Raw genomic sequence first — 26,948 nt, 5'->3', positions numbered from 1 at the left:
TCTGTCTACCCCGCAAGGGATATAGACGTGACCATATGTATGTATGTATGTATTTACCTTGATGATGATGCGACCTTCCTTTCTGACGGAACATCTTGATCTTGTGGAACAAGTTCCCACCGGACCGCTTCACGTTGTTCTTCAGCTCGTCTAGATTGCCCACCAGACTATCCTCGCCGATGATACGGCGTCTGAAAACAATTTTAATGTCATTTCAACAGCAACAATACCCCTACTGAACATCCTCCAAAATCTTTATTGGTTAATGCCTTGTTATTATTTAATGGCGTTCTGATCTTGAAGATAAATTATTTTGTATTTAAACTTGACCATACATGGGGTAATTTATAAGAGCGATATTCTATCGCTTTCTTGATACATTCTATATACATATTTCACCAAAGGTCTACGTTTTAATTTTTAGGAAGTCAAGAAATGAGTACGCTGTTACAGAGAGCAAGCTCCTTCCCATAATGCGGCGACGAAGAATATATTATATTTTACCGGCAGATTAGCAGCCGATTAGAGCGGTGAGTGGTGTTGGGATAGTGTTATTCTATATATTAATCAACTAGCTGTGCTCGCAACTTCATCCGCGTGGAATAGTTATTTTGGGCATAATTGAAGCTCTCAAGGATAAATAATTTTTCCCGTTATTTTTTTCACATTTTCCATTATTTCTTTGCCCCTTATAGTTGCAGCATGATGTTATATAGCCTAAACCCTTCCTCGATAAATGGTCCATTCAACACAAAAAGAATTTTTCAATTCGAACCAGTAGATCCTGAGATTAGCGCGTTCAAACAAACAACAAACAAACTTTTCAGCTTTATGATATTAGTATAGAAGTATATATTTAATATTATACGCCGTCGTTCCATATTATTCTAAAGCTGCGATGCCCAACAGGGTTTACGTTGTACCTACTTACAAGCAGTAGCTGTTATTTAACTGATGTACTTTATGATATGCAATAAAGATTTTGAGACATGCGGTTCCCGGCACCGATATAAAAAGAATAGGACCACTCCATCTCTTTCCCATGGATGTCATAAAAGGCGCACGCATACACGCTTACAAACTTGAGATTCTTCTTTAAGGCGACGGGCTTCCAACCTGTCACTTTATATGAATCTCAATTCTATCAGCGAGCCGAACAGCTGATCGTGGATTATCAGTAGTATCAAGACTGTTGGCTCTGTCTACCCCGCAAGGGATATACACGTGATTATATATATTTTGATTTGAACTCACCGCTGCGCCTTCTCAGCCGTAGCATCGAAGCTGATACTCTTCGGAATAGCGCCGGTCGACACACTCTTAGCGGGCGGTGGACTCACTCTCCTCTCGGTCACATTCTCCGAATTCACATCCTGACTGGAACTCTTATCTGACACCGATGTCTCTGCACTGTTCACTGATAACGTGCTGAGTGATATGTTGCTGGTGCCGTCTCGTTTCTTCTCTATGCGCGAGGACGAGATGGAGACTATGCTCGTGCGGATTTCCGATTTCACTATGCGAGCGGTCAGGTTGTTGACGAGGTTGGCTGATGTTGATATGGTCGCTGAGCTCATGCGGGTCATCAGGTCCGTTATTGTTGACCTGGAAACAAATATGTTGTTAAAATAACTAATTAATAATTACTAACTAAGACTAAGCAGATATACAAGGAGAGTGTGGAGGGAAAGGTCGGAGTGGGAAGACCTAGACGAACGTATCTTGATCAAATTAAGGACGTCCTGGTAAAGGGTCAGGTCAAAAGTACCCGAAACCGCCGAGCTTGTATGAAGAGAGTTATGAATGTGGACGAAGCGAAAGAAGTATGCAGAGATCGTGGCAAGTGGAAAGAGGTAGTCTCTGCCTACCCCTCCGGGAAAGAGGCGTGATTGTATGTATGTATGTAATAATTACTAATTAATAAATAAATAAATCGGTTATTAAATTCGGTTTTATTTGTAAAGAGATTTTCGGCCAATACGTAAAAACAATGTTACACAGAATACAATAAATAGCACAAGTATAGAAATCTCAAATTGTAATTCAAAACTATTATTCATTATTGTGAGACATTTCAAACATCACTTGATAATTGTAACATCTTTTAGTTTAACAACATTGGTTGACGTCGAATAAATTACTTTAAACTAAATTTACTACTGCTAATCTGTCAAACAAATAGTTACCTCTTGTAATTGGTCATTTGACTTTTATTCTTATAATTCTGCCACATCTTCTGTGCAACGAAACATTCACCAGATTTATAAAGATTTGAAGGTACATTTAACTTTACATTTTTTTTGGTAAACGACATTTCGGAGTTTTGTATTAAGTTACAAACAAACAACAATTGATTACCGCTAGATGTCGTATCTTGACCGTGTGTCAAACACTTTTTCACTTTACATATCTAGAGATTTAATACTAGCCAGGTCGTACTTAGCCACATAAAGTTTGACGGAAGTGGCACATTTAGCACGTACCTTTTATAGGAGCTAGAATTAAACCAGGGTTTCTCAAAGTGGGGTACGCGAGCCCCTAGGGGTTCGCCATTCGACGGCAGGAGATTCGCGACAAAATTTACGTAATGGTGGTCTGATAGCTAGCAGGCACACATGGCGGTGCGCACGCGACTGACTGAATTCACCTTACGCTCTCGCATTTGCGACAAGAAACAAGCACACCCATCAAATTAACATTACAAAGATTTTGATACTGTATGTGTTACCTTTTATTCAAATAAAAACCTTATTGTCTTCAACAGTCAAATTAATCATTTTTTTACAAATTTTTTAGTTATTAAGGGATTCGCGGTCACTTGTAAATTTAAAGAGTAGATTCGTAAAGCCGAAAGTTTGAGAAACCCTGACACATATAAACAAACAGTTCACCTGGCTTCGGGCTGTTCCTCATTATCGTATCTGCCATACTGCGACACCGACAGCGCATTGAACGAGCTCTCGCTGGAATTGAGCGATCTGTCCATGAGATCGTGGTCGTCGTAGGGTTTCGCTGGCAGCGAGTACTTGGAGGGGGAGTGGTGGGGGGGGAAGCTGTCGTCCACCCACTGGCTGGTCGCGTCCGATTGGCTGTTCGCCTCCAATGTTGACTCAGTTTGGGCGCTGCCGCTGAAAAAAATTAAAGGTCCAAATTTTTTTGTTTTTAAACCCTTTTTCTTTTCTTTTCTTCGTTGTGACAAAAAAACTCTTGACGGCCTCTGTGGCGCAGCGGTAGTGCGCTTGTCTGTGCAACCGAGGGTCCCAGGTTCGAATCCCGGCCAGGGCATGATGAGAAACGAACTTTCTCCGATTAGCCTGGGCCTTGGATGTTTATCTATATATAAGTATTTATTATATAAATATAGTATCGTTGAGTTAGTATCTCGTAATACAAGTCTCGAACTTACTTCGAGGCTAACTCAATCTGTGTAATATTTATTTATTTATTATTTATTTAAACTGATTCACGAGCTTATTTGCGCCCGGGTCGAGTTTCAGTCGGTCCTCGTTAAAGACCGCCGAAGAATGTTCATCTTAAATTGGTCGCATAAAAACTGTGACTGTGGATGATGGATGCTTCATTCAAGAGAATATATTTTACGCTTCGTTTATTGAACCAAGCGTACGTTACGCAATTTAATGATACCAAAATACATTTGTATATTAACAATCACTTGCGTTACTGCTTAAACCACAGACAACAACGCACTATCCAGAATTCTGAGCGTAGGAAGCTCAAATTTGGCATATAATTATTTTATATTCCCCGTGCAGTATAGATACATACATACATACATATCATCACGTCCATATCCCTTGCGGGGTAGACAGAGCCGACAGTCTTGAAGGGTCTGATAGGCCACGTTCAGTTGTTTGGTTTTTTAAATAGAATTGATATGCAAATAGGGACAGGTTGCTAGCCCATCGCCTAGAATAGGACTCCCAAGTTGATAAGCCTATCCCTTAGTCGCCTTTTGCGACTTCATATGAATGAATGAATTAAATTATTATAGAATCCAACGTGATATCATGACAGCAAAAAAAAAAAAAACAAGAGATAGTCACTACATAGTATAAAACAAAGTCGTTATTTTAGTCTGTTTGTCTGTATGGTTAAATCTTCAAAATTACGCAACGGATTTTGATGCGGTTTTTTGTAACAGGTAGAGTGATTCAAGAGGAAGGTTTTTATGTATAATAACATCTATTAAATAATGGAGAAATACTGTTATTTTCAGGGTTTCTAATGTGGTGTCGTAAATTCTTACATTTCTTGCCGCTTACATTGCGTACGCAGGCTTAACCTTACAGGATTTATAAAAATAAATATCTATATATGAAAAGAAGGCATACATATACATATAGGTATATGAGGCAGGTAAATACTATGTAAATATTGACTATCAAAAAGTGATGTGGTGCTATTTTGATAATATAAAAATAATTGATTTTTTCCGAATTTTGCACCCGTGCGAAGCCGGGGCGGGTCGCTAGTATAATATATTTGAAAATATAATTACCTGCCCTGCGGCACGTAGTCAAAGACGTCGGCCGGCAGCTGCGCGGGAGTGGCGGCGCCCGGGCTCTCCGGCGCCGACGCCGCGTAGCACGTCATCACCTGCGCGCGCAGCGGGGCGTTAGTACGCGGCTGTAGCGCTTGCGGGGAGGACAGAGGCAAGTCTTGAAAGGACTGCAAGGTCGCGTTCAGCTTTTTGGCTTAATAATGGAATTGAGATGGATATAAAGATAGATAGCATTATTGCACCATAAGGCAAAGAAAAAATAAAAAGAAACACAGGTAATGAGGTACAAAGGCGGACATATCGATAGATTCGAAAGAGGGTTTATAAATTCGAAAGTAAGTTTATTTGTTTCTTGTTAACTCTTCACGGGTTATCAACTCATGCTGTTGCTAGTAGCTCATGCTAGTTATAATGTGTATATATGTATTATATAAGGTATATCTTGTATTATATTTAAAATATTATTTATCTTGCTCTGCGCCAACGCCAATCTCCTGTTACTTTTCCTTCCACCCAAAGGTTGACTGCAAGGGATTACATTAGCCGCCTTTGTACCATCTCTGTCTGTTTGATGCTGTTATGTATATTTTACTCTTATGGTGCAATAAAGAGTTTTATCTATCTATCTATTTATGAACAATAGATTCATACGTCGTCGAAACGTCGTACGTATATCGTCAAAGGCGACTAAGGGAGGATAACAAACTTAAGATCCTTTTTTTTAGGCGATAGGCTAGCAACCTGTCACTATTTGAATCTCAATTCTATCATTATACCATACAGCTAAACGTGGCCGATCAGTCATTTCAAGACAATTGGCTCTGTCTACCCCACAAGGGATATAGACGTGACCATGTGTGTGTGTGTGTAGATTTATACAAATATGAATCGGGATGCCAACATTGTGATGAACCCCATATCCCCATCCTACTACTATTATAAAGGCGAATTATAAAGGCGAAAGTTTGTATGGATGTTTGTTACTCTTTCACGCAAAAACTACTGAACCGATTACCATGAAATTTGGTATGTAGGTAGCTGAAGACCCAGAATAACACATAGGCTACTTTTTATCCCGGAGTTCCCGCGGGATTGATAGGGTTTCCATGCGGACGAAGTCGCGGGCGGCCTCTAGTATCCCCATATATATGACCACTGACCGGGTACCCGTTGACCAGTATGCTCTTCCTGTTCTCCATGAAGTGCTGCTGGTGGGCGGGCGCGGCCGGCAGCCCCACTTCTCCGCCGCGCGATATCGCCGCTGTGGCGCTGAGGTAGCCTCCGCCCCTGAAATTAAAATATTAAACGAGGTTTCATGAGGAGTGAGAAAGAAAAAATACTGTAAGTACAATTAATTACTATCGAATTTAAAAAAGGTAGGACAAATGACGCAGATTCGAATACAAAATTTTTTATTTTTCATTATTATGGAATATTTAATATTATTTAATAATTGTCATATAATTTGGTTTTACATGGTGCCGTGTGGTTCCCGGCACCAATACAAAAAAGAATAGGACCACTCCATCTCTTTCCCATGGATGTCGTAAAAGGCGACTAAGGGATAGGCTTACAAACTTGGGATTCTTTTTTAGGCGATGGGCTAGCCACCTGTCACTATTTGAATCACAATTCTATCATTAAGCCAAATAGCTAAACGTGGCCATTCGGTCCTTTCAAGACTTGGCTCTGTCTCTGTCTACCCCGCAAGGGATATAGACGTGAACATATGTATGTAATTTGGTTTTACAACATTGGTTGACGTCAAATAAATTACTTTAAGTTTATTGCCGCTTCCAAAACGAAAGCGAAGCTAGCAAAAGAAGCGGTAACAGATTGAAAATAATTTCGAAACTTCGAATTTTTTTTTTAAGCACTGACCTATATAAATTCAGGCCGATCAGTCAAAAAGTTCGCTTCGTGACGTGACCTCGGGAATCCAACCCGGGACCTTTTTTGGGTCAGATGCAAGATTCCGACAACTTCGCAAAACAGGCTTTAAATTATATCGTTAAACCGTTCGTTAAAAATTACCATTAGAAAACAGTTGTAGCGGGAGCGAGCAAAGGGAAGATCTTCCGCTAAGCTAGGTGTAATGCCTGGGGAACCGCGCTAATGACGATGTTGAGTTGAAAGTGTTGTATTTATGCTCCAATCCGCGACAACTTTGTTTGCGCGATTTAGATTCTTCGCTGCTATTGGTTGAGCGCGTCATTTTGATTGACAGTTGTTGTGTGATTGGCTGTTGTGACGTGTGGCGTAGAGATGTCGCCACACAGTTTCAGACTTTATTTTTAAGGTTTCAAGGTTCAAATCGTGATTATTCCTTTACCTGTTAGTCAAACTCGGCTTGACCGTGTGTCTCGGGCTGCCAACATCGGGACGTTTGAAACTCCCGTTCTGCGAAAAATAATAACAATTAAAATCATCGTTTTAGCTATATATCGTCTTGTCTTGTCGTCAATAATAGCGGCAAGTGGAAAGATGTGATCTCTGCCTACCCCTCCGGGAAAGAGGCGTGATTTATGTATGTATGTATGTCTAGTCGTAGTCTTGTCAGTCATATCGGTAGTCCTTTTTTTATTAACATAGGGTAGGCAGAGACTACCTCTTTCCACTTGCCACGATCTCTGCATACTTTTACTCTTTTTTATTAATCTGTCAGTTTCGTTCGACTAAATGTCAAATCAGAAAGTATGTCTGTCCACGGAGGCTTGAGAGGCCGCAACATTCCCCCCTCTTTTTAATAATATAAAATATTTAAAGCTAAAGTTAGTGTCGTGTGGTATCCGGCACCGATAAAAAAATATAATAGGACCACTCCATCTCGTTCCCATGGATGTCGTAGAAGGCGACTAAAGGGTAGGCTTATAAACTTGGGATTCTTCTTTTAGGAGATGGCCTAGCAACGTATCACTACTTTGAATCTCAATTCCACATCATAAAGCCAAACAGCTGAACGTGGCCGTATCAGTTTCTTCAAGACAGTTGGCTCTCTGTACCCCGCAAGGGATATAGACCTGACTATATAGTATATATGTATAATTTATTTACTACTAGCTGTCCCGGCAAACTTTGTTTTGCCATATAAATAAATCTTAAGTAATTTCTAGTAAAAAAATAATTATAACGGTCGACAACCCTTATCACTAAGGGGTATGAAAAATAGATGTTGGCCGATACTCAGACCTACTCAATACCCACAAAATTTCATGACAATCTGTCAAGCCGTCACGAAGAGTACAGTAACTAACGAACATTGTGACACGAGAATTATATATATATATATATATATATATATATATATATATATAAGATAAACGTGTAACAGTTACCTGAACTCTGGCCGGCAAGTTGTCCTCGTGGTGTGACGGGCGACGTGGCCACGACGTGTCGGAGCGTGCCGCCACCGACACGCAGTCGTCTGTGTCCACCTGTGTTAAAACAAATTAATATTATACAGATTTTTTTTGTGCCGTGTGGTTCCCGGCACCAATACAAAAAAGAATAGCACCACTCCATCTTTTTCCCATGGATGTCGTAAAAGGCGACTAAGGGCTAGACTAGGCTTACAAACTTTCTTTTTTAGCCGTGTGGTTTCCAGCACGAAAGAATAGGAACACTCCATATCTCTCCCATGGGTGTAGTAATAGCAGACTAAGGGGTAGGCTAATAATCTTGGGGTTCTTCTTGTAGGCGATGGGCTAGCAACCAGTCACTATTTGAATCTCAATTCTATGATTTTTTCATATGTACGTATGTATGTGTACATCACGATAGTTAACCCTCCCTGTGCAGTCGGGGGTTAAAAAATATACCTCAGTACCATAAATTCCATAGACATAACTATCGTGTAGTTAACCCTGCGTATGCAGTCGGGGTTAAAAAATATACCTCAGTTCCATAAATTCCATAGACATTACTATCACGATACTTAACCCTCCCTGTGCATTCTAGGGGTTAAAAAAAAAATATACCTACCTCAGTGTTCCTGTCGCTGTCCGATGCGAGTACGTCCATGGACCAGGCGGACTCGCTGGCAGTTTCAGACACGTCCGGAGCTATCACATTAGCGTTGGTCGCTGCGATGTAAACAAAATTGTGTTAAACTTGAGCACAAACCGAAGTAAGAATGTGTACCTTAACTTGCACTTACAAGCTAGAATCATAATTTACGCGTCTTACAAGCTAGAACCTTAATTTACGCGTCTTGCAAGCTAGAATCTTAATTTACCCGGACTGAGTATAAACCGAAGGCGAACGAGTCCGCGAATCGTCGTCTCTGATAATATACTTGCATTCTCATCCATACCTTTGTCAAATTATACCAATATTTTTAAGTATATTTATTGTGCCGTGTGGTTCCCGGCACTATTACAAAAAAGAATAGGACCACTCCATCTCTTTCCCATGGATGTCGTAAAAGGCGACTAAGGGATCGGCTTATAAACTTAGGATTCCTCTTTTAGGCGATGGGCTAGCAACCTGTCACTATTTGAATCTCGGTTCTATCACTAAGCCAAATAGCTGAACGTGGCCATTCAGTCTTTTCAAGACTGTTGGCTCTGTCTACCCCGCAAGGGATATAGACGTGATCATATGAATGTATGTATGTATATTTATTAGGAGATACAGCGACCAGATCTACATACATTCCACTCGAGCAATTTACAAATTAATACATTATTGCCGCGCTAGATGGCGCTAATTTAGATTTTATCATTAGATACACCTAATTTCTACAAATTTACTATGTAAACCGTTAGATTGCGTTGTACATACATAGTTTATATAATTTTCAGATAAACAAAACCTGGTAGGCGTGAAACTGCGTGTGGTCACAGTAGTCGCCTATGGTCTTGGAGTCGGAGGCAAGTTCATATTAGCATTGTAATTGATTATTGCCTAAAGATGGAGCTGTTCCAAATTTAATTTTAATTCCTACCAATAGATGGCGCTACCTCTAATTTAGTTATGTTTTCATTCCTGCCAATAGATGGCGCTATTCCTAATTGAAACAATTCCCAAACAAACGCACCCTGGTTGGCGTGCAGCTGCGCGTGGTCGCACGAGTCGCCGATGGTCTCCGAGTCGGAGGCGAGCACGTCGGTGCTCCACGTGTCCGACATTATGCTGATCGTCTCGTCGCCTTCCAGCATTTTCTGGTAACACAATTAATTTACATAATTATGTATACATATTTATGTTGAATTTGATGGATTTCGTTCAAGATAATATGCGTTTTAAGATAATATCACTTTCCCATGGATGTCGTAAAAGGCGACTAAGGGATATGCTTACAAACTTTGGATTCTTTTTTAGGCGATGGATTAGCAACCTGTCACTATATGAATCCCAATTCTATCATTAAGCCAAACAGCTGAACGTGGCCATTCAGTTTCAAGTTCAAGACTGTTGGCTCTGTCTACCCCGCAAGGGATATAGACGTGACCATATGTATGTATGTATAATATGCATTCCAATGGTCTGAAAAGACGCCGCAGATCAGAGAAAGTGTAAACACAAAATAGAGGAATGCGGACCCCAGGCCCCGAAGCACTGTGCGAGGGTTGCAATTGGTAATGCACAAAGATGAGAGAGATTTATATTTAATTTGGTATGCATAATCAACTGTTTATCGTGTCGTGTGAATGGGACTGTTGGAGTGGGAAGGCCCATACAAACGTATTCGTTCTGGGAAAAGCTCAGGTCAAGTACTCTAAACCGACGAGCCTGTATGAAGAGAGTTATGAAAGTAAGATGAATGTGGATGAATGTGGTCGAAGCGAAAGAAGTATGCAAGGATCGTGGCAAGTGGACAAGATGTGGTCTCTGACTACGCCTCCGGGAAAGAGGCGTTATTTCATGTATGTATGTATCTATGTATGTATGAATATATATGTATGTATATATGTATGTTTGTATATGTCGCACATACCTTGATCTCAAACTTGCAGAACTTGTCGTCGATGTCATTCCTCGTCTGCTTCATCAACTTAGCTTGAGCGCTCCCCGCCTGGCTCACCGGCACGTTTTGTGGAAGCCTATGAAATTGTATCAATCGATCAAATCTTTACTAATTTATAGAGCTGAAGAGTTTGTTTGTTTGTTTCTTTGAACGTGCTAATCTCAGGAACTACTGGTTCGAATTGAAAAATTCTTTTTTTGTTGAATAGACCATTCATCGAGGAACGCTTCAGGCTATATAACATCACGCTGCAACTATGAGGAGCGAAGAAATAATGGACTACTCATCCTTGAGGGCTTCAATGATGCCCAAAATAACTATTTCACGCAGAAGAAGTCGCGGGCACAACTAGTACAATATATAATCCGTATTTATACAAATTCGGAACGTCAAACATTTCAATTAATTAATTAATTAGGACATAGCAACAAAACTAAGATTTAGTATGAATATTTCTAAAGGTAGTTTCTGATTAGCAAATAGCGTAAACAGGTTTTCTGTTCGGTCAGCTGGTAGACTGATAGAGAATGCCAAACGGCATTAAGTCCGCCCTTTGTACATTTTTATTTTTTGTTCAATAATGTTTAAAAATAAATAAAACAGAATGTGAACTTCTTTAAAAGTACAAATTGTGTTTCAAACTATAAGATTAGCTATTTTATAATCATCATCGATTATCGCACATAAATCGAGAGTTCGTATAAAATAGTTCGTTTTAATTTGAATATATTTAAATGTTCCACAACCACATATCGTAGGTTATTTGCGAGGACAAGATGTCTCTAACAACAAAAGAAGTTAAAAATAAATTGGTTTGTTTTTCATTAACAACCAAAATTTCTAAACCTTTCACGCTTATTGAATTGTTTTACATGCTGGTTCAATATATGTTGGTCGATAATGAATACGTATTACGGTAATACGGTATGGTACTTCATAAATATTTGACCTTGAAGGGCCATCTGCTGCAGCGCGCCCTTCGTAATTTTGCGAGGACAGTGTTGGTCCAGACATATTAGAGCTCTCATCGTTAGTAATAATAATACAAGCCAGGTTCAAATTCAACTGGTCGTCTTTTTTTTAATAACCAGATTTGCTGGACCTCTCACGGTTTCAAAATTGTTTTACACCCTGGTTCAATTTATACTAGTAATTTTTTTATCACTTACCGTCTAGGAGGGCCGTCTACCGCGGCGTCGCCTTCAGTTACTTGCGAGGACGGTGTCTCTCGACCAGAAATGTTGGGACTCCCGCGACCGCTAACATTCGCTGACACCTGGTTCAATATACTTTGGTTATTTAAGCAAAACCTAATCAAGATTCTCCATCTAATAAGTTAAGCTGCGTACACACTTAAACAACCGTTATACCTTTACCGTTTGGTTTTCGACACTTTAGAATAGTACCACTGCATATTATTCCCATGGATGTAGAAAAGGCGACTAAGGAATAGGTCTTATAAACCTGGCGATAGGCTAGCAACCTGTCACTACTTGAAACTCAATTATCTCATTAAGCCAAACAGCTGAACATGGTTTTTCAGTATTTCCAAGACTGTTGGCTCTCCCGCAAGGGTTAAAGATGTGATTATATATATATATATATATATATATGTATAAAAAACTGCTAGGACTGGTCCCAATTAAGTTTGGGAATTCCCACAGAAGAGATGCTACGGGCACTCGTTAGTGTTACCATATCAGAGAGGTTGTCATTCTGGTCCTCTGTCTCCAACTCGAGACTGGAGGTGACGCTGTGGTTGGAGGCTGCCTCCGACACCGCCTCGAGGTTGTCTGAGGTGTTCCCCAGGGACACCTCGTCGTGGGACACCGAAAACCTAAATAGAGGAAACAGGTATGATAAACTCAATTCTATCATTAAGCCAAAAAGCTGAACGTGGCCTATATGTTTTTTCAAGACTGTTGGCTTTATCTACCCAGCAAGGGATATAGACATGACTGTATATATGCATGTTATGAAATGTAGAACTATTACAAAACGAAATTTACGCAAAAACTTTCTTTTTTTTTCTTAGTGAAGAATCAAATACACTATGGTTTCTGGTACTTTGAGCAGCCAAGAAGTGAGGCATTTTGTGGTAATCCCAGCTTCATATTATCATGTTTTTCAAACTTTGTATTTTGTTCTAAGTAAATAATGCTAAGTTCCGTTCCATATAATAATACGTTCCATTGTTTGTCACTGCGTTTCTACTTTAAATAAGTACTTAAGTGTCAGATGTAATGTGTGATGCTAATAAACTTTTATCCATTCATTCATATAATCACTTTGTTGAATTAATAACACGAAGACCTGTCGAGTACAATCACTTGCCTGTACCTCGAAACAACTAAGGTCGACTCGATCAAAGTTATAGAAAGCCGATCTCAGACACAACATTCAGTAAGACAAAGAACTAAGATCATCAAGTCATCAATGTAAGTTATATACCTGGTTCGTTTCTGAACGGGCGCGCCACTTCCAGGAGTATGTAGCGGCACGTCTTCATCGCACGCCGCGTAGCACTCCAGAACCTTCGACTCCGGCATCAGACCTGATGGATACACCAACCAATTAGATTGATTATGATTCATATTTGAAGAAGTACATACATAGATAAATCACGCCTCTTTCCCGGAGGGGTTTTGAGGGCTTTTCACTTGCCACAATCTCTGTATACTTCTTTCATTCTGCTTGCTTCTGCTTCAACCACATTCATAACTCTCTTCATACAAGCTCGTCAGTTTCGGGTACTCTTGACCAGACCTTTTGCTAGAACGTCTGTAGATTTTAATGCTAGTCGGATCCAGACGTAGTCATTGTTACGACCACTACATAGGACTGCTGAAAACCGTACAAAGTGGATAAAAAATGTCGAAAATCAAAGCTTTAAGAGTTAAACTGTGAAGAGAAACAGAGTCATTTACATCATGTTCCTCAACATAGGCCAGCTTGATATCAACATTTGTGGCGCCGTCAGCGCTGCTATTGGTCGGCCGCTCGTCCAATCAGAATATCGCTTTCCTATCGCATACTTTTGAACATCGTGTTCCTCAACGTTGGCCAACTTGATGATCCACACTTCTAAGTTATCTGTGGCGCTGTCCACGCTGCAATTGGTCGGGCGCTCGTCCAATCAGGTCGTCGCGTTTCAATCGTATACTATTAAAACATAACTTACCGACTACATCGTGTTCCTCAACGTTGGCCAACTTTATGATCCACACTTCTAAGTTATCTGTGGCGCTGTCCACGCTGCCATTGGCCGGCCGCTCGTCCAATCCGGATGTAGCGCTGCCACTGCGCGGTAGGCGTGGCTTCGCCATCTTGGATAAAATGCCACGTTTGCTGTGGCCGTTCTCGATGACCAAGTCTTTGGACTCGGTTGGGGATGATTGTCTGAAAGTTACATTTTCATTAACAGCCGAACGTGACCTATCAAACTTTTCAAGATTATTGGCTCTGTCTACCCCGCGAGGGATAAAGACGCACCTATATGTATGTTAAATATTCATTACAATAAATATTTCTTCGTTTTCTTAGTGGTTAGTCTAGTTTGAGTTATGAAATAACACAAATGACGTCATGAAACTTTTTCCAGTGGATAAATGGTTTTTAGATTAATAAAGTATGCTTGGACCTCTTCTTTTAAAGCCACAAAGGTTTTAAATGCAACTGTTTTTTACCACTCATTTAATCGTCCAAATTTTCTTCACCAATAAAATTCATCCTGAATATGTTCTGCCGTGTGGTTCCTGGCACAAATAGAAAAAAGAATAGGACTACTCCATCTCTTTCTCATGGATGTCGTAAAAGGCGGCTGATTCTTCTTTTAGGCGATGGGCTAGCAGGTTGCTAGCCGGTCACTATTTGAATCTCAATTCGATCATTAAGCCAAACAGCTGAACGTGGCCTTTCAGTTTTTTCAAGACTGTTGGCTCTGTCTACCCCGCCAGGGATATAGACGTGACCATATGTATGTATGTATGTATTATTAGGTACCACTCATTGTCAATCGTCCAAATAATTTTCTCCACCAATAAAAATCACCCTGAATATGATGTCTGACCCTGAAAAATAGAAAAAAAAAACTTTGAAGACCCACTTGTAATCCGCGAGATCCGGCATTTTCCTCAGCAAGTCGTGGAGTCGGTCCCTCGCATTGTGCTCGACCGTTTGCAGTAAGGTTGCCAGTTGCGCAGCGTGCCCATCGGAGAATGAGGACATTGAGCCGCTCGACGACAGCGAACCGGCGCTCGAGTTGGACGGTAGCCGGTTCTCGTTGCCTGCATCGCTGTGGGAGAGAATACTAGAATTTATACACACAGGCATAGAATCGCGCGACTTTCTCGGAAGGGTAGGCAGTGACAACATATTTCGTCTTATAAAGGTCACTTGATAGGTCCTTGCATACTTCTTCAGCTTGGTCTCGTCGTTTTGGTAAAAAATAAATATAATTGCCGTGTGGTTCCCGCCAACAAAAGAAAATAGAATAGGACTACTCCATCTCCATCCCATGGATGTCATAAAAGGCGACAAAGGGATAGGCTTATAAACTTGGGAATCTATTTTTAGGCGAATGGCTAGCAACCTGTCACTATATGAATCTATAGGACCACTCCATCCCCTTCCCATGGATGTCGTAAAAGGCGACAAAGGGATAGGCTTATAAACTTGGGATTCTTCATTTAGACGACGGGCTATCAACCTGTCACTATATGAATCTCAATTCTCACATTAAGCCTAACAGATGAACGTGGCCTGTCAGTCTTTTTAAGACTGTTGGCTTCATCTACCCCGACAGGAAAGTGGCGTGATGGCCGATATGGACACGATTATATAAACAATTTAATCTACTCGCAAATTTGATACGTAATGTGCGTGCAAAATTTCATGTACAGCTAAGTATGCATGCACCTAAAAAAACCAAAAATGTATTAATTAATTTTCTATTACATTCTTTGCAGAACAGGAGAAAGACTAACTTTTGTTAACAAGACTTGGCCTTTTGAGCTCGCCTGTAATGTGCACGGTCACCCCCTCCACCCTAAAAGTGACCCGACCTGACCCGGCCTGACCTTTATAAAATTTCTTGATATATACTAACTTAAAGCCGCCGGCTTCGGCGACGGCTCCATTGCTTGCGTGCTCCTCGGCCGTCAAACATGGAGTATTGTTGTTCAACTTCGATGAGATACGCTTCAGGAATGTTATCTGAAATATAAAAAAGAAATATAATATTGATATTGAAATCTTGTTCATATAGGACAGCCTCTGTGGCGCAGCGGTAATACGCTTGTCTATGTCACCGGAGGTCCCGGGTTCGATTCCCGGCCAGGGCATGATGAGAAACGAACTTTCTCTGATTGGTCTGGGTCTTGGATGTTTATCTATATAAGTATTTATTATAAAATATAGTATCGTTGAGTTAGTATCTCGTAACACAAGTCTCGAACTTCGAGGCTAACTCAATCTGTGTAATTTGTTCTGTATATATTTATTTATTTTATTTATTTATATGACATTTCCAAATTCAAATTCAAAACTTTTATTCATTATTATGGGACACCTTAAGCACGATGTAGTTGGTGAGTTAGTATACGATTGAAACGTGTCGTCCTGATTGGACGAGCGGCCGACCAATGACAGCGTGGATAGAGCCACAGATATATTTATCAAAGATCTCATCTCCACCAATGAAAGCATCACATCAAATCTAATTAGAAAAATAAATCGTCATACATTAGTAACAAGTAATGATTAAAATGTAAGGTTGGCATACCAACAAATGTACGTCGTGAGCCGTGAACAGCGCCACGCTGGTGAGCGGCGTCACGTCGGTGCGCAGCGGTGTGGCCGGCGACGTTGAATCAGGCTAAAACAAAATAAAGTTTCAGTTATCAATAAATAAATGAAGAGATGAATTAAGAATGAAGAGAGTTATGAATGTGGATGAAGCGAAGGAAGTACGCAGAGATCGTGGCAAGTGGAAAGAGGTAGTCTCTGCGTACCCCTCCGATAAAGAGGCGTGATTTTATGTATGTATGTATAAATAAATATACGTATGTATATATATAGACAGAGTCAACAGTGTTGAAGAGACTGATAGGCCACGTTCATCTGTTTGACTATATGATAGGTATAATTGAGATTCAAACAGTGACAAGTTGCCAGACCATCGCTTAAAAGAAGAATCCTATGTTTACAAGCTTAGTCGCCTCTTACGACATCCATGGGAAATGAGATGGAGTGGTCCTATTCTTTTTTAATATTGGTGCCGGTAACCACACGGCATAAATAATAAATGAATATATCCGGGACAAATAACACAGATAAATAAATACATATAATCACGTCCACATCCCTTGCGGGGTAGACAAAGCCAACAGTCTTGGAAAGACTGACAGGCCACGCTCAGCTGTCTGGCTCAATGATGTAATTGAGATTCAAACAGTAACAGGTTGCCAGCCCATCGCTTAAAAGAAGAATCCCATGTTTAAAATCTTACGTCGCCTTTTACGACATCCATGGGAACGAGATATTGCGATCCTATTCTTATTTTTATTGGTACCGGGAACCACAAACTTTCGCATTTATAATATTAGTAGGATATTTTATGTAAGTTTATTATTTGGTATTTACATTTTTATTTTATTATATTTTATTTATGAATTTGTTTATGTATGTCTATAATTAGTTGTGTGAGTGGAGTACACGCCTGTCACCCTTTCCATCATGTGTCCTATCTCGTGTCTGCTGGAAGAGATTTCTTTTGAAATAAGCAGATTTTGTGTAGTTTAGACATTTGTAATTTTGTTTAGACATTTGTAATTTTGTTTATTTTTCTCAATGTTTTCTGTGTACATAAATTATTAAATAAATAAATAAACAAACAAACATACCTGTGGCATCGTGCAAGGCGCAAGCGCTTCTCCGCACACAGCGTCGACTAGCGACGACACGCAGCTTCGCTCGAATTTGGAATACAAATCGCGGGTTTTCGCTTCCGGCTGTAACATTTTTGTCATGTTATTATCATAATTTGAACAGTATGTACATATTTATCTATAGATATATACATAATATTCGTATTGAAATCATAAAGTTTTATACTAATTTACATTTTCTAATGCAGACAATGTGCATTCGTCCACGATTTAAATTTAAGAGATCTACATTTGAAAATCGACGTCCGGTGAAAATGCTGCAGTGTAGTTTGTTCCGCCGCGTCTTCCACACATGCGCTTTGGAACCGGCAGTAGATACAATTAGATTTAAGTTATACGACGTTAATAAGCATCCAATTTTGAAAATAAATCTTTTCTATTCTAACAATATAGACAATTCAAAAATTTTATCCACTATTACAGTATACTTCGTATCGCTTAATAATCGTCAAAACGTATGGTTTAACAACATTGGTTGACGTCAAATAAATTACTTAGAAACCAAGTTCACTGCCGCTTCCAAAGCGTCAGTGCAGTGGAAGCGGTAACAAACTGCACCGCAGCATTTTCTTCAACAACGTCAACTTCACAATATCAATTAAACTTAGAATGTGGACGAGAGAGTACACAGTAGATCGCTCTCACCTCGTGGTAACGGGCTAGACAGAGCCTGCGCACGATGATCTCTATCTGCATGAGGTTGAACCTCGCTATGTAGGAGACGGGCACGTCTACCACCCCGTGCTGCTCCGGGCGCACTATGGCCGGACAGATCAGCTGTTCCAGCACCATCTCCGTGCAGATGGCGTGGAGGTCGGCTGCTGATATTCTGTGGAAGAATTAACAGCTTTTTAATTTTTAAATACCTACCTAATAGTATATGTGCCGTGTGGTTCCCGGGACCAATACAAAAAAGAATAGGACAACTAGTGTGGAAAGAGGTAGTCTCTGCCTACCCCTCCGGGATAGAGGCGTGATTTTATGTATGTGTATGTATGTAGTAGGACAACTCCATCTCTTTCCCATGGGTGTCGTAAAAGGCGACTAAGGGATAGGCTTACAAACTTGGGATTCTTTTTAAGGCGATGGGCTAGCAACCTGTCACTATTTGAATCTCAATTCTATCATTAAGCTAAATAGCTGAACGTGTCCATTCAGTCTTTTCAAGACTATTGGCTCTGTCTACCCCGCAAGGGATATAAACGTGACCATATGTATGTATGTATGTACCTAATAGTAATAATTAAACGCATAGTTTCTCGTTCAGTGCCGTGTGCCGAGTGGTTCCCGGCACCAAGGAAAAAAAACACTTCATCTTTTTTCCATGGATGTCGTAATAGACGACTAAGGAATAGGCATATAAACTTGGGATTCATCTTTTAGGCGACAATCTAGCAACCTGTCACTATTTAAATCTCTATTCTATCGTTAAACCTAACAGCTGAACAGGGGCTATCAGTCTTTTCAAGACTGTTAGCTCTGTCTGCAAGGATTAAACCTAACAGCTGAATGTGGCCTTTCTCATCTTTCAAGACTACCGGCTCTGTCTACCCCGTAAGGTATATAGACGTGACCATATGTATGCATGTAAAACACTATTAATGTACCGATAGCTGTACCTGGAATGGTCTTTCAAGACCACCGGCTCTGTCTACCCCGCAAGGGGGTATAGACGTGATCATGTATCTGTACCTGGAATGTTGTTTCAGCAGATGCACCACCTGTTGTACACACCACGCGATACTGGCGGGGAAATTGGACCAGTGTTCCCTCATTGAAGCTATAAATTTGCTCGTCAAATTGTACAACGATTGCACTATCCATTTACGGTAGCGGGCAACTTTGGCGGCGTATTCTGCGCTGTTGGGCTGTCCGAATTTCTTGAGACGATCCGCCGGTGAGAACCTGCGAGTGTCCCGTAATTAGTACATTAACTTTTGTATACACATACACATGAATAGATCTGTATCCATATGTTTAAAAAAAACTCGCATAATTAGTACATTAACTTTTGTATACACATATGTATGTATATGTATAGATAAATATATATAAAGACGGCCTCTGTGGCGCAGCGGTAGTACGCTTGTCTGTGACACCAGAGTGTCCTGGGTTCGAATCCCGGCCAGGGCATGATGAGAAAAGAACTTTTTCTGATTGACCTGGGTCTTGGGTATCTATTTAAGTAGATTTTCTATTTATTATAAAATATAGTATCATTGAGTTAGTATCTCGTAACACGAGTCTCGAACTTACTTCGAGGCTAACTCAATCAGGGTAATTTGTCCCGTATATATTTATATTTATTTATTTATTTATAGATCTGTATATTTAGCGCCATTTACACGCGCGAATTTAGTTAATTTATAAGCGCCACCTTCATGATTTTCTTTTTATAATTTAGTAGATACTCTAACACCTATACGCGCGAAATTATGCCACCTTCAAAAGAATAAAGATTTTGGAAATCCCACGCGATCTTTAGTTTTTACAGGAATGAAAAGTATCCTATCTTACTAACAAAAAAAAATCACAAAGTTATACACATGAAGGTATTTTGATCTTAAGCTTTTAAGTATTTTATGCTTCTTAATTTCTGGCAGCTCGTTTGCCAACCGTTGTTATTTATAACCAACTTCAAAAAAGGATGATACAACAACGATGTCGGTATAATGTGTACCAATATAAATATACCAATATTTCTATGCATGTACACACCTCTCCATAGCTTTATCCGGGTCTATATCCAAGAAGAACTCGTCCTCCTGCATCACGGCCATGACAGGGCCTTGCAGAGTCGCAACAAGGAACTGTTTGGCTGGAGTGTGACCGTCGCGAAACACCGCGAACAGTTGGGACAAAGCGCATTTGCCGGAACGGAATAACCTGAAAAAAAAACACAATTGTTTAAAAAACAATATTTCATGATAATGGATATACCTAATTAAAAAACTCTTCCTTTACTTAGATGATTGATATAATTAGTATTAGTTCATACAGGCGCAACATAGAAAAAAATTTACGTTTGGACCAAAAATCTTAGCATAGCAAAAGAACTAACAGGGTTGCGAAAATTCACTATTGTTGCGAATAAACCCCATAGCTAAACAAATAAAAATAGGAGAAAAAAATTAGGTAAAACAAACCAATGCCCTTCTTTACACTTTCCTGTCGTGGGGCTGCTGGAGGAAATTTCTCTTGAAATAAGTAGTGCCCTTGAACTAAGTTTCTCTTTAGTTTAATTTGTATTGTATTTTTTTCCCCTTGATGTACATAAATCCTACTAATATTATAAATGCGAAAGTTTGTGAGTATGTCAGGATGTCAGTATGGATGTTTGTTACTCTTTCACACAAAAACTACTGAAGCGATTATGATGAAATTTGAAATGTGGGTAGCTGATGACCCAGAATAACTCGTAAGCCAATTTTTATCCCGAGATCCCGCGGGATTGATAGGGTTTCCATGCAGACGAAGTCGCGGGCGGCCTCTAGTATATAAATAATAATCGTCCGTAAATTTTTAACAGCTCCAACATGATAATTTAGGCTCAATTTAATTAAAATTGTTTAAGCACTTAGTTATAAACCCGTGCTTTCACAAAACCTACCAGCCTTAGCCTGAGCACTTAAGAGTGTATAAAAACATCTTATATAAAAAATTCTCGTGTCACAATGGCTTAACCGATTCTCATGAAATTCTGTGAGCATATTGAGAGTAGGTCTGAGAATCGGCCAACATCTATTTTTCATATCCCTTAGTGATAAGAGTTGTTCAATATAAACATTACTTCTTAACTAAAAATTACTTAAAAATTATTTATATGGCAAAACAACATTTGCTGGGACAGCTAGTAATAAATAAAAAAGTCTTTGCACAGCATAAACTTTACATTCTATGAGTTTCTAGTAAAACCTCAGTGATACTTTGGGAGTGGATTTATCTACCGGATTCCGAGTTTGCTACCCCACAGTGTCTTACGGGTGGTACCATAACATCGTAATCCGGAGTATAATTCTTAAAACCGAATTGAAATACCAAGTAAAACATGCCTTAAACCCTGGTATCCCATTTCTAATTTTAAATTCAATTCAATATGCTCTAAATCTCACTGCGTAAGAGCTAAATTGTCGACATAGCGCGCGACTTTTTCATTTAAATAAAGAATGACACATTTGATTTATCTATCAATAAATAATAACATCGATATGTCTGTGTGTACACTACATACATACATACATACATATCATCACGTCTATATCCCTTACGGGGTAGACAGAGCCAACAGTCTTGAAAAGACTGAAAGGCCACGTTCAGCTATTTGGCTTAATGATAGAATTGAGATTCAAATAGTGACAGGTTGCTAGCCTGTCGCTTAAAAAAGAATCCCAAGTTTGTAAGCCTATCCCTTAGTCGCCTTTTACGACATCCATGGGAAAGAGATGGAGTGGTCCTATTCTTTTTTCTATTGGTGCCGGGAACCAAACGGCAATGCCGGGAACCAAACGGCAACACACACGGTGTGTACACTCATTATACGATATGCAAACAATGTAGCATGAATGGATGATGTCACATACAACGTCCTTGGAATTTTTCTTTTATCAGACCATTTGGTACAACATGAAGTGGAGGTTAAATTGTGAATGCAAATAAGAAATGTGTGATGAGTAGATCTTACAAGTATACATATAAAAAAAGAAATTATTTTCATACATATAATTACGTCTACATCCCCTGCGTGGTAGACAGAGCCAATAGTCCTGAAAAGTCTTTACGGCCACGTTGAACTGTATGGCTAATGATAGAATTGAGATACAAATAGTGACAGGTTGCTAGTCCATCGCCTTTAACAACAATCCCAAGTTTATTAGCCTATCCCTTAGTCGCTTTTTACTACATCCACGGGAAAGTGATAGAATGGTCTTTTCTTTTCTATTAGTGCCGGGAACCGCACGGTAAGGAAATAAATATACGGATATTTTTTTATGAGGGCAGTGAGCGTGGGCTACGCTAAGCAATTAATAATCCCTCAAGATCAGGGCCAATGAGAGAGATGGGTTCATGTGGATGGAATGACTTGCTTAACAAGATCAAGTTGGTGCCATATGATGTTTGATCATGATCATACACCCTGTGACAGCCAACAGGCTGGTCCAGTCCAGGATGGTGAGCGGCAGCTGCCGTACAGCCCAGAGACCAAGGCCGATGGCAGCTTTGCTAAGATTTTTCTTTCAAATTCAAAATTTTCATTCATTATTATAGGATACTTCATATCGCTTAATAATTGTCATATCTTTTGGTTTCACAACATTGGTTGACGTCAAACAAATTACTTAAAACTAAGTGCCGCTTCCAAGGCGTCAATGCAGAAGAAGCGGTAACAAACTGCACTGCACCATTTCCTTCAACAACATCAACTTCACAAATATCCAAACTTAGAATATAATGTGGACGAGAGAATACATTGTTCAGATTGATATATTTCTACGAGATTTTAATAATAAATAAATAAATATATATATTTATTATTAATATATGTATATATATATATACATACATACATACATACATATGGTCACGTCTATATCCCTTGCGGGGTAGACAGAGCCAACAGTCTTGAAAAGACTGAATGGCCACGTTCAGCTATTTGGCTTAATGATAGAACCGAGATTCAAATAGTGACAGGTTGCTAGCCCATCGCCTAAAAGAGGAATCCTAAGTTTATAAGCCTATCCCTTAGTCGCCTTTTACGACATCCATGGGAAAGAGATGGAGTGGTCCTATTCTTTTTTGTAATAGTGCCGGGAACCACACGGCACTATTACATATTTGCATATATATATATTATGTGATATATTATTGTGAGGAAGAACAAGTAACTTACTTTGCAGGATCGTTCGACGGTGCCATGTGATGTTTGATCAAAGACCGTATGACAGCCAACAGCCGGGTCCGGTCGGGCGGGGACCGACAGCTGCCGTACAGCCCAGAGACCAGGGCCGAAGGCAGGGACGGAGGCATATGCTCCTCGCCAAGGAGGAGACACAGCGCCATCAGATGTGGCGACTCGCGCAGCCATCCCAGGAGTTCGCCGAGAGCTGATGCCTCCTATGTTGAACAAAAAGATGTAATGATTATTATACTTCCTATTAAATAATTAGAGTTATGAATGTGGATGAAGCGAAGGAAGTATGCAGAGATCGATCGTGGCAAGTGGAAAGAGGGAGACTCTGCCTACCCCTCCGGGCAAGAGGCGTGATTTTATGTATGTATGTATGTACTTCCTTAGTTTTTTATTTGTAAAACAAAACTTACTTATATTACCATACTACCAATGATTGCTGAATTGAGAGAAAGTATGTTATTCACATTATAACATTTAACGTTTTTGTCAACTTATATACTGGCTATAGTTCTATCCCTTCTGCCTTCTGGAGTCCTGGTGACATCCTCACCCTTATAAAGTTCTGGATAAGGTTGCCTTACCTTATCCTGAATTGTCATAAGGTTGTAATAGCCCTTAGGTTTTTAAACAAATCCCCTGGGCGGTAAGGGCGGCCAGCAACTTACTGGTCGTCCATAAAGGTAAAAATACCCGGTAAAGTCGCGCCAGAGCATCATAGTCGATCCCATGGTGCCTTCAAAATGGCAGGGCGGCAGCTCCGCAAGGGTTTAAGTGCGGTAGGCTGGCGTACTTGGTGCCAAAAGTCCCACACTCCCCCGGGGAAAAAGGAGGTCATCGGAAAAAGGATGTTCCCCCTATTATAAAAAAGGTTTTTAAACCAAGCAACTCCCCTCTGACCAATGCAACCTGTGCCGGGGCGTCCATTGGATAGAGATAGTAGGTATGGTCCTATTCCAAAGTGCCGGTATGGCACAAGTTCATTAACTTAACAGCTAGTATTTAATGTAGATAGGTTTTTTAAACACAAAAAATAAAATTCTACTCCTAATTTAGTTCATAAATCTGATCAATTTTGCAATGCAGATTTTTGTAGTGAAAGGTTAGATAGATAGATGAAATGGTTATTCGTCTGTGCTATAGACACAAAATAAATATAACAATATAAAATCTTTAATACTGAAACAGGTAGCAAGTCAAAATGGTCATAACTCAGCGATATTTTTGCACTGAAAGAGTACAAAATCCCCGACTTTCAGTTATCACCATTTGAAGTAAATGTGGATATCTACTAAAAAACAAAAAGTAAATATAAAATTAATATGTGGGTATTGTAACGCCGCCGTGTAGGCACAGAATAATGTGTATGGATATAAAGTAAATAATTAAGTGATTACTTAGTGTATAATGCAATTGCAGTGATGCAAAACAGGAACAGACCAAAGAGCATGACAACTACTCTCACAAAAAGAAGTCCAGCTGGTAACATTTCAGAATGCCGATATTCTAGGCAGGAAGAAGACTAAGAAAAAGTTATACTACCCCCGTGGCATGGCATGCACGCATTGAAGAAGCAGCGGAAGCAAACAACACTGCAGCATTTTCACTGGAGAATAAATGTACAAATTTCTCTTAAATCCAAATCATGGATGAATGCACACCATGTACATGAAAAAAGTAGTTATAATATGATATGTAAATCCATAGTCTCTCCCTACCCCAAATGAGAGACAGGTGTGTTGGTATGTATGTATGTATATATTTACAACCTACAAACCAATGTACGTATAACAACACAAAGAATGCATAGCTCTATCTGGACTAATAGAAATAAAAATATTTTAAGTCATAGTAGGTATATGGACATGATTAAGATATTCTTTACAAAAGCAAATATTAATAGCATTTTAAGAAAAATCAAGAACTGAAACTTATATTTGTTTATTCCTACAGAAAATATTTAATAACACTAATATCCATATTACTTAAGTATTAGCAATACACAACAAATAATTAATAAACATTTCTATTACAACAACTAGCATTTTAATAATACAAATATCATTAGAGATAGTAGACAAACAGTTATCTAGAAAAAGTGGGTGGATGCTGGTACGGAATGTTACACAGTTATCTCAACTGATTATTTCTTGAGAATGATTACACATTACACCAATTTTATGTGTCGGAAAATTTATGCATATGCTGATATACAAAATGTTGTTGACTGGCTGGCTTTATTACAAAACAGGCACGTTTTTAAACTACTACTGCTTAAAAATCATAATTGGTCTGATTATATTCATAATTATTCTGTTATCTTAGTTAGAACTAAAAAATAGAAACTCACCTTGTATTTCAAAACCTTGTAGACATCAATAAAAGTTGTTCTCTCAAGCAGACTAGCTTTTTGGCAGGCTGCTATGGACTCACTTTCACATTTGGCTGTTATTAAGTTGGTGAGGTTTTGACGCTGCTGGGAACATATCCACGACGCCTGCAGCAATTCCAGGGCCTTTCTCTCCACCTCCTCATTCAGACTTTGCAACAGCTGCCGCTCGGAATTAATGAAAATTTTCTCCCTGCGCAGCTGGTTCGCTAATTCCGCAATATTCATACAACCCTCGGACGTAGACTGCATCATTCTTGATCTTACTAATTTATAACACAAACATCAGTTCATGTAGGTTTTCCAAAATAATTGTGTTTTCACGTCACAACAATACTTTTATTTTATAACATTTTGACACTGCACTTGTGTATAACTCGCGTATCTTTGATCTCAATCGCGGAATTTGTGATTTATCTTAACATAATAAATGTCTGTATGTATTTAGAAATGATCGATACGAATTTATTTACTGCCAAAGCGAGAAAATACAAGAGAAAAATTGAAAATGAACGCGAAACGCGAAAAAAGAGGTACCTATGTAGATACCTTTACGAACCTACGCTCGCTGTCTCATGTCCACTGTTTATGAATTAAAATAAACCGACCAATCGTAATTTGTTAACGACAACAGCAAATAACTATCTGACCAATCAAATAAATTAGAGATCCCTTTCTTTTAGCTGCATTCTTAGGCTGCATTCATGATTGGCTGCATCGTCGTTTTATCTTTCATTTATAAATGTCATCCTAATTGTCAAATTCTGGCAATGAAGTTGAAAACTTAAGGTAAAATGATGAATGAAAGTTGATCTAGGGATGCTCCGACCATTAGATTCTCTTAAAACCATGACATTGGCAGAATCACCGAAAGTCCGGTGGAAGCCATAATATAGAAAAGAAAGAAAAGACCATTGTTTGTCCGAGCCAAGGTACGAAGAACATAACGAACATAGTCTTGGAATAGTCGGTCACCCTGTGCGGTCACCAAATAACACTGCAATGCGCTATTGCCTCACTTTATATATTCTATCGTTCACTAATAGAAAAATGGTATGGCGGTGTAAACAAATATATATTAAGTACAGACAAATATAAGAAGTGAACGTGGTAATGTCGCAAGACCGTCAATTCATCGTCAAGCCTTCCACTATGATACCGAGATATCAGCTAAACGTATGTGTGACGGGCTTGATGAGTGAATGGTTGAATTGAAA

General features: G+C 39.4%; 1 protein-coding gene across 1 annotated transcript in view; it reads right to left on the bottom strand.

Moving 5' to 3' along the window:
- Positions 1-25,998, bottom strand: part of LOC106130966 (GTPase-activating protein and VPS9 domain-containing protein 1) — a 39,670-nt gene extending 13,672 nt beyond the window's left edge. The window contains exons 1-23 of the mRNA XM_060954265.1: positions 25,693-25,998; positions 23,325-23,548; positions 20,156-20,323; positions 19,130-19,342; positions 18,083-18,266; positions 17,393-17,500; positions 16,273-16,365; positions 15,598-15,704; positions 14,596-14,745; positions 13,672-13,889; positions 12,942-13,044; positions 12,186-12,327; positions 11,660-11,766; positions 10,461-10,566; positions 9,561-9,684; positions 8,504-8,604; positions 7,858-7,956; positions 6,855-6,922; positions 5,683-5,809; positions 4,520-4,617; positions 2,892-3,128; positions 1,255-1,605; positions 58-191 (exon numbers count right to left, since the gene is read on the bottom strand). Of these exons, the coding sequence (XP_060810248.1) occupies positions 58-191; positions 1,255-1,605; positions 2,892-3,128; positions 4,520-4,617; positions 5,683-5,809; positions 6,855-6,922; positions 7,858-7,956; positions 8,504-8,604; positions 9,561-9,684; positions 10,461-10,566; positions 11,660-11,766; positions 12,186-12,327; positions 12,942-13,044; positions 13,672-13,889; positions 14,596-14,745; positions 15,598-15,704; positions 16,273-16,365; positions 17,393-17,500; positions 18,083-18,266; positions 19,130-19,342; positions 20,156-20,323; positions 23,325-23,548; positions 25,693-25,986 (3,556 nt within the window). The 5' untranslated portion in view covers positions 25,987-25,998. The remainder of the gene's footprint in view (positions 1-57; positions 192-1,254; positions 1,606-2,891; positions 3,129-4,519; positions 4,618-5,682; positions 5,810-6,854; positions 6,923-7,857; positions 7,957-8,503; positions 8,605-9,560; positions 9,685-10,460; positions 10,567-11,659; positions 11,767-12,185; positions 12,328-12,941; positions 13,045-13,671; positions 13,890-14,595; positions 14,746-15,597; positions 15,705-16,272; positions 16,366-17,392; positions 17,501-18,082; positions 18,267-19,129; positions 19,343-20,155; positions 20,324-23,324; positions 23,549-25,692) is intronic.
- Between the last annotated feature and the right edge of the window lie 950 nt (positions 25,999-26,948).

The sequence above is a fragment of the Amyelois transitella genome, chromosome 4, assembly GCF_032362555.1.
Source record: "Amyelois transitella isolate CPQ chromosome 4, ilAmyTran1.1, whole genome shotgun sequence".
Lineage (NCBI taxonomy): Eukaryota > Metazoa > Arthropoda > Insecta > Lepidoptera > Pyralidae > Amyelois > Amyelois transitella.
Note: the sequence above shows the minus strand (reverse complement) of the source record. Positions and strands in the feature narration are given on the sequence as shown.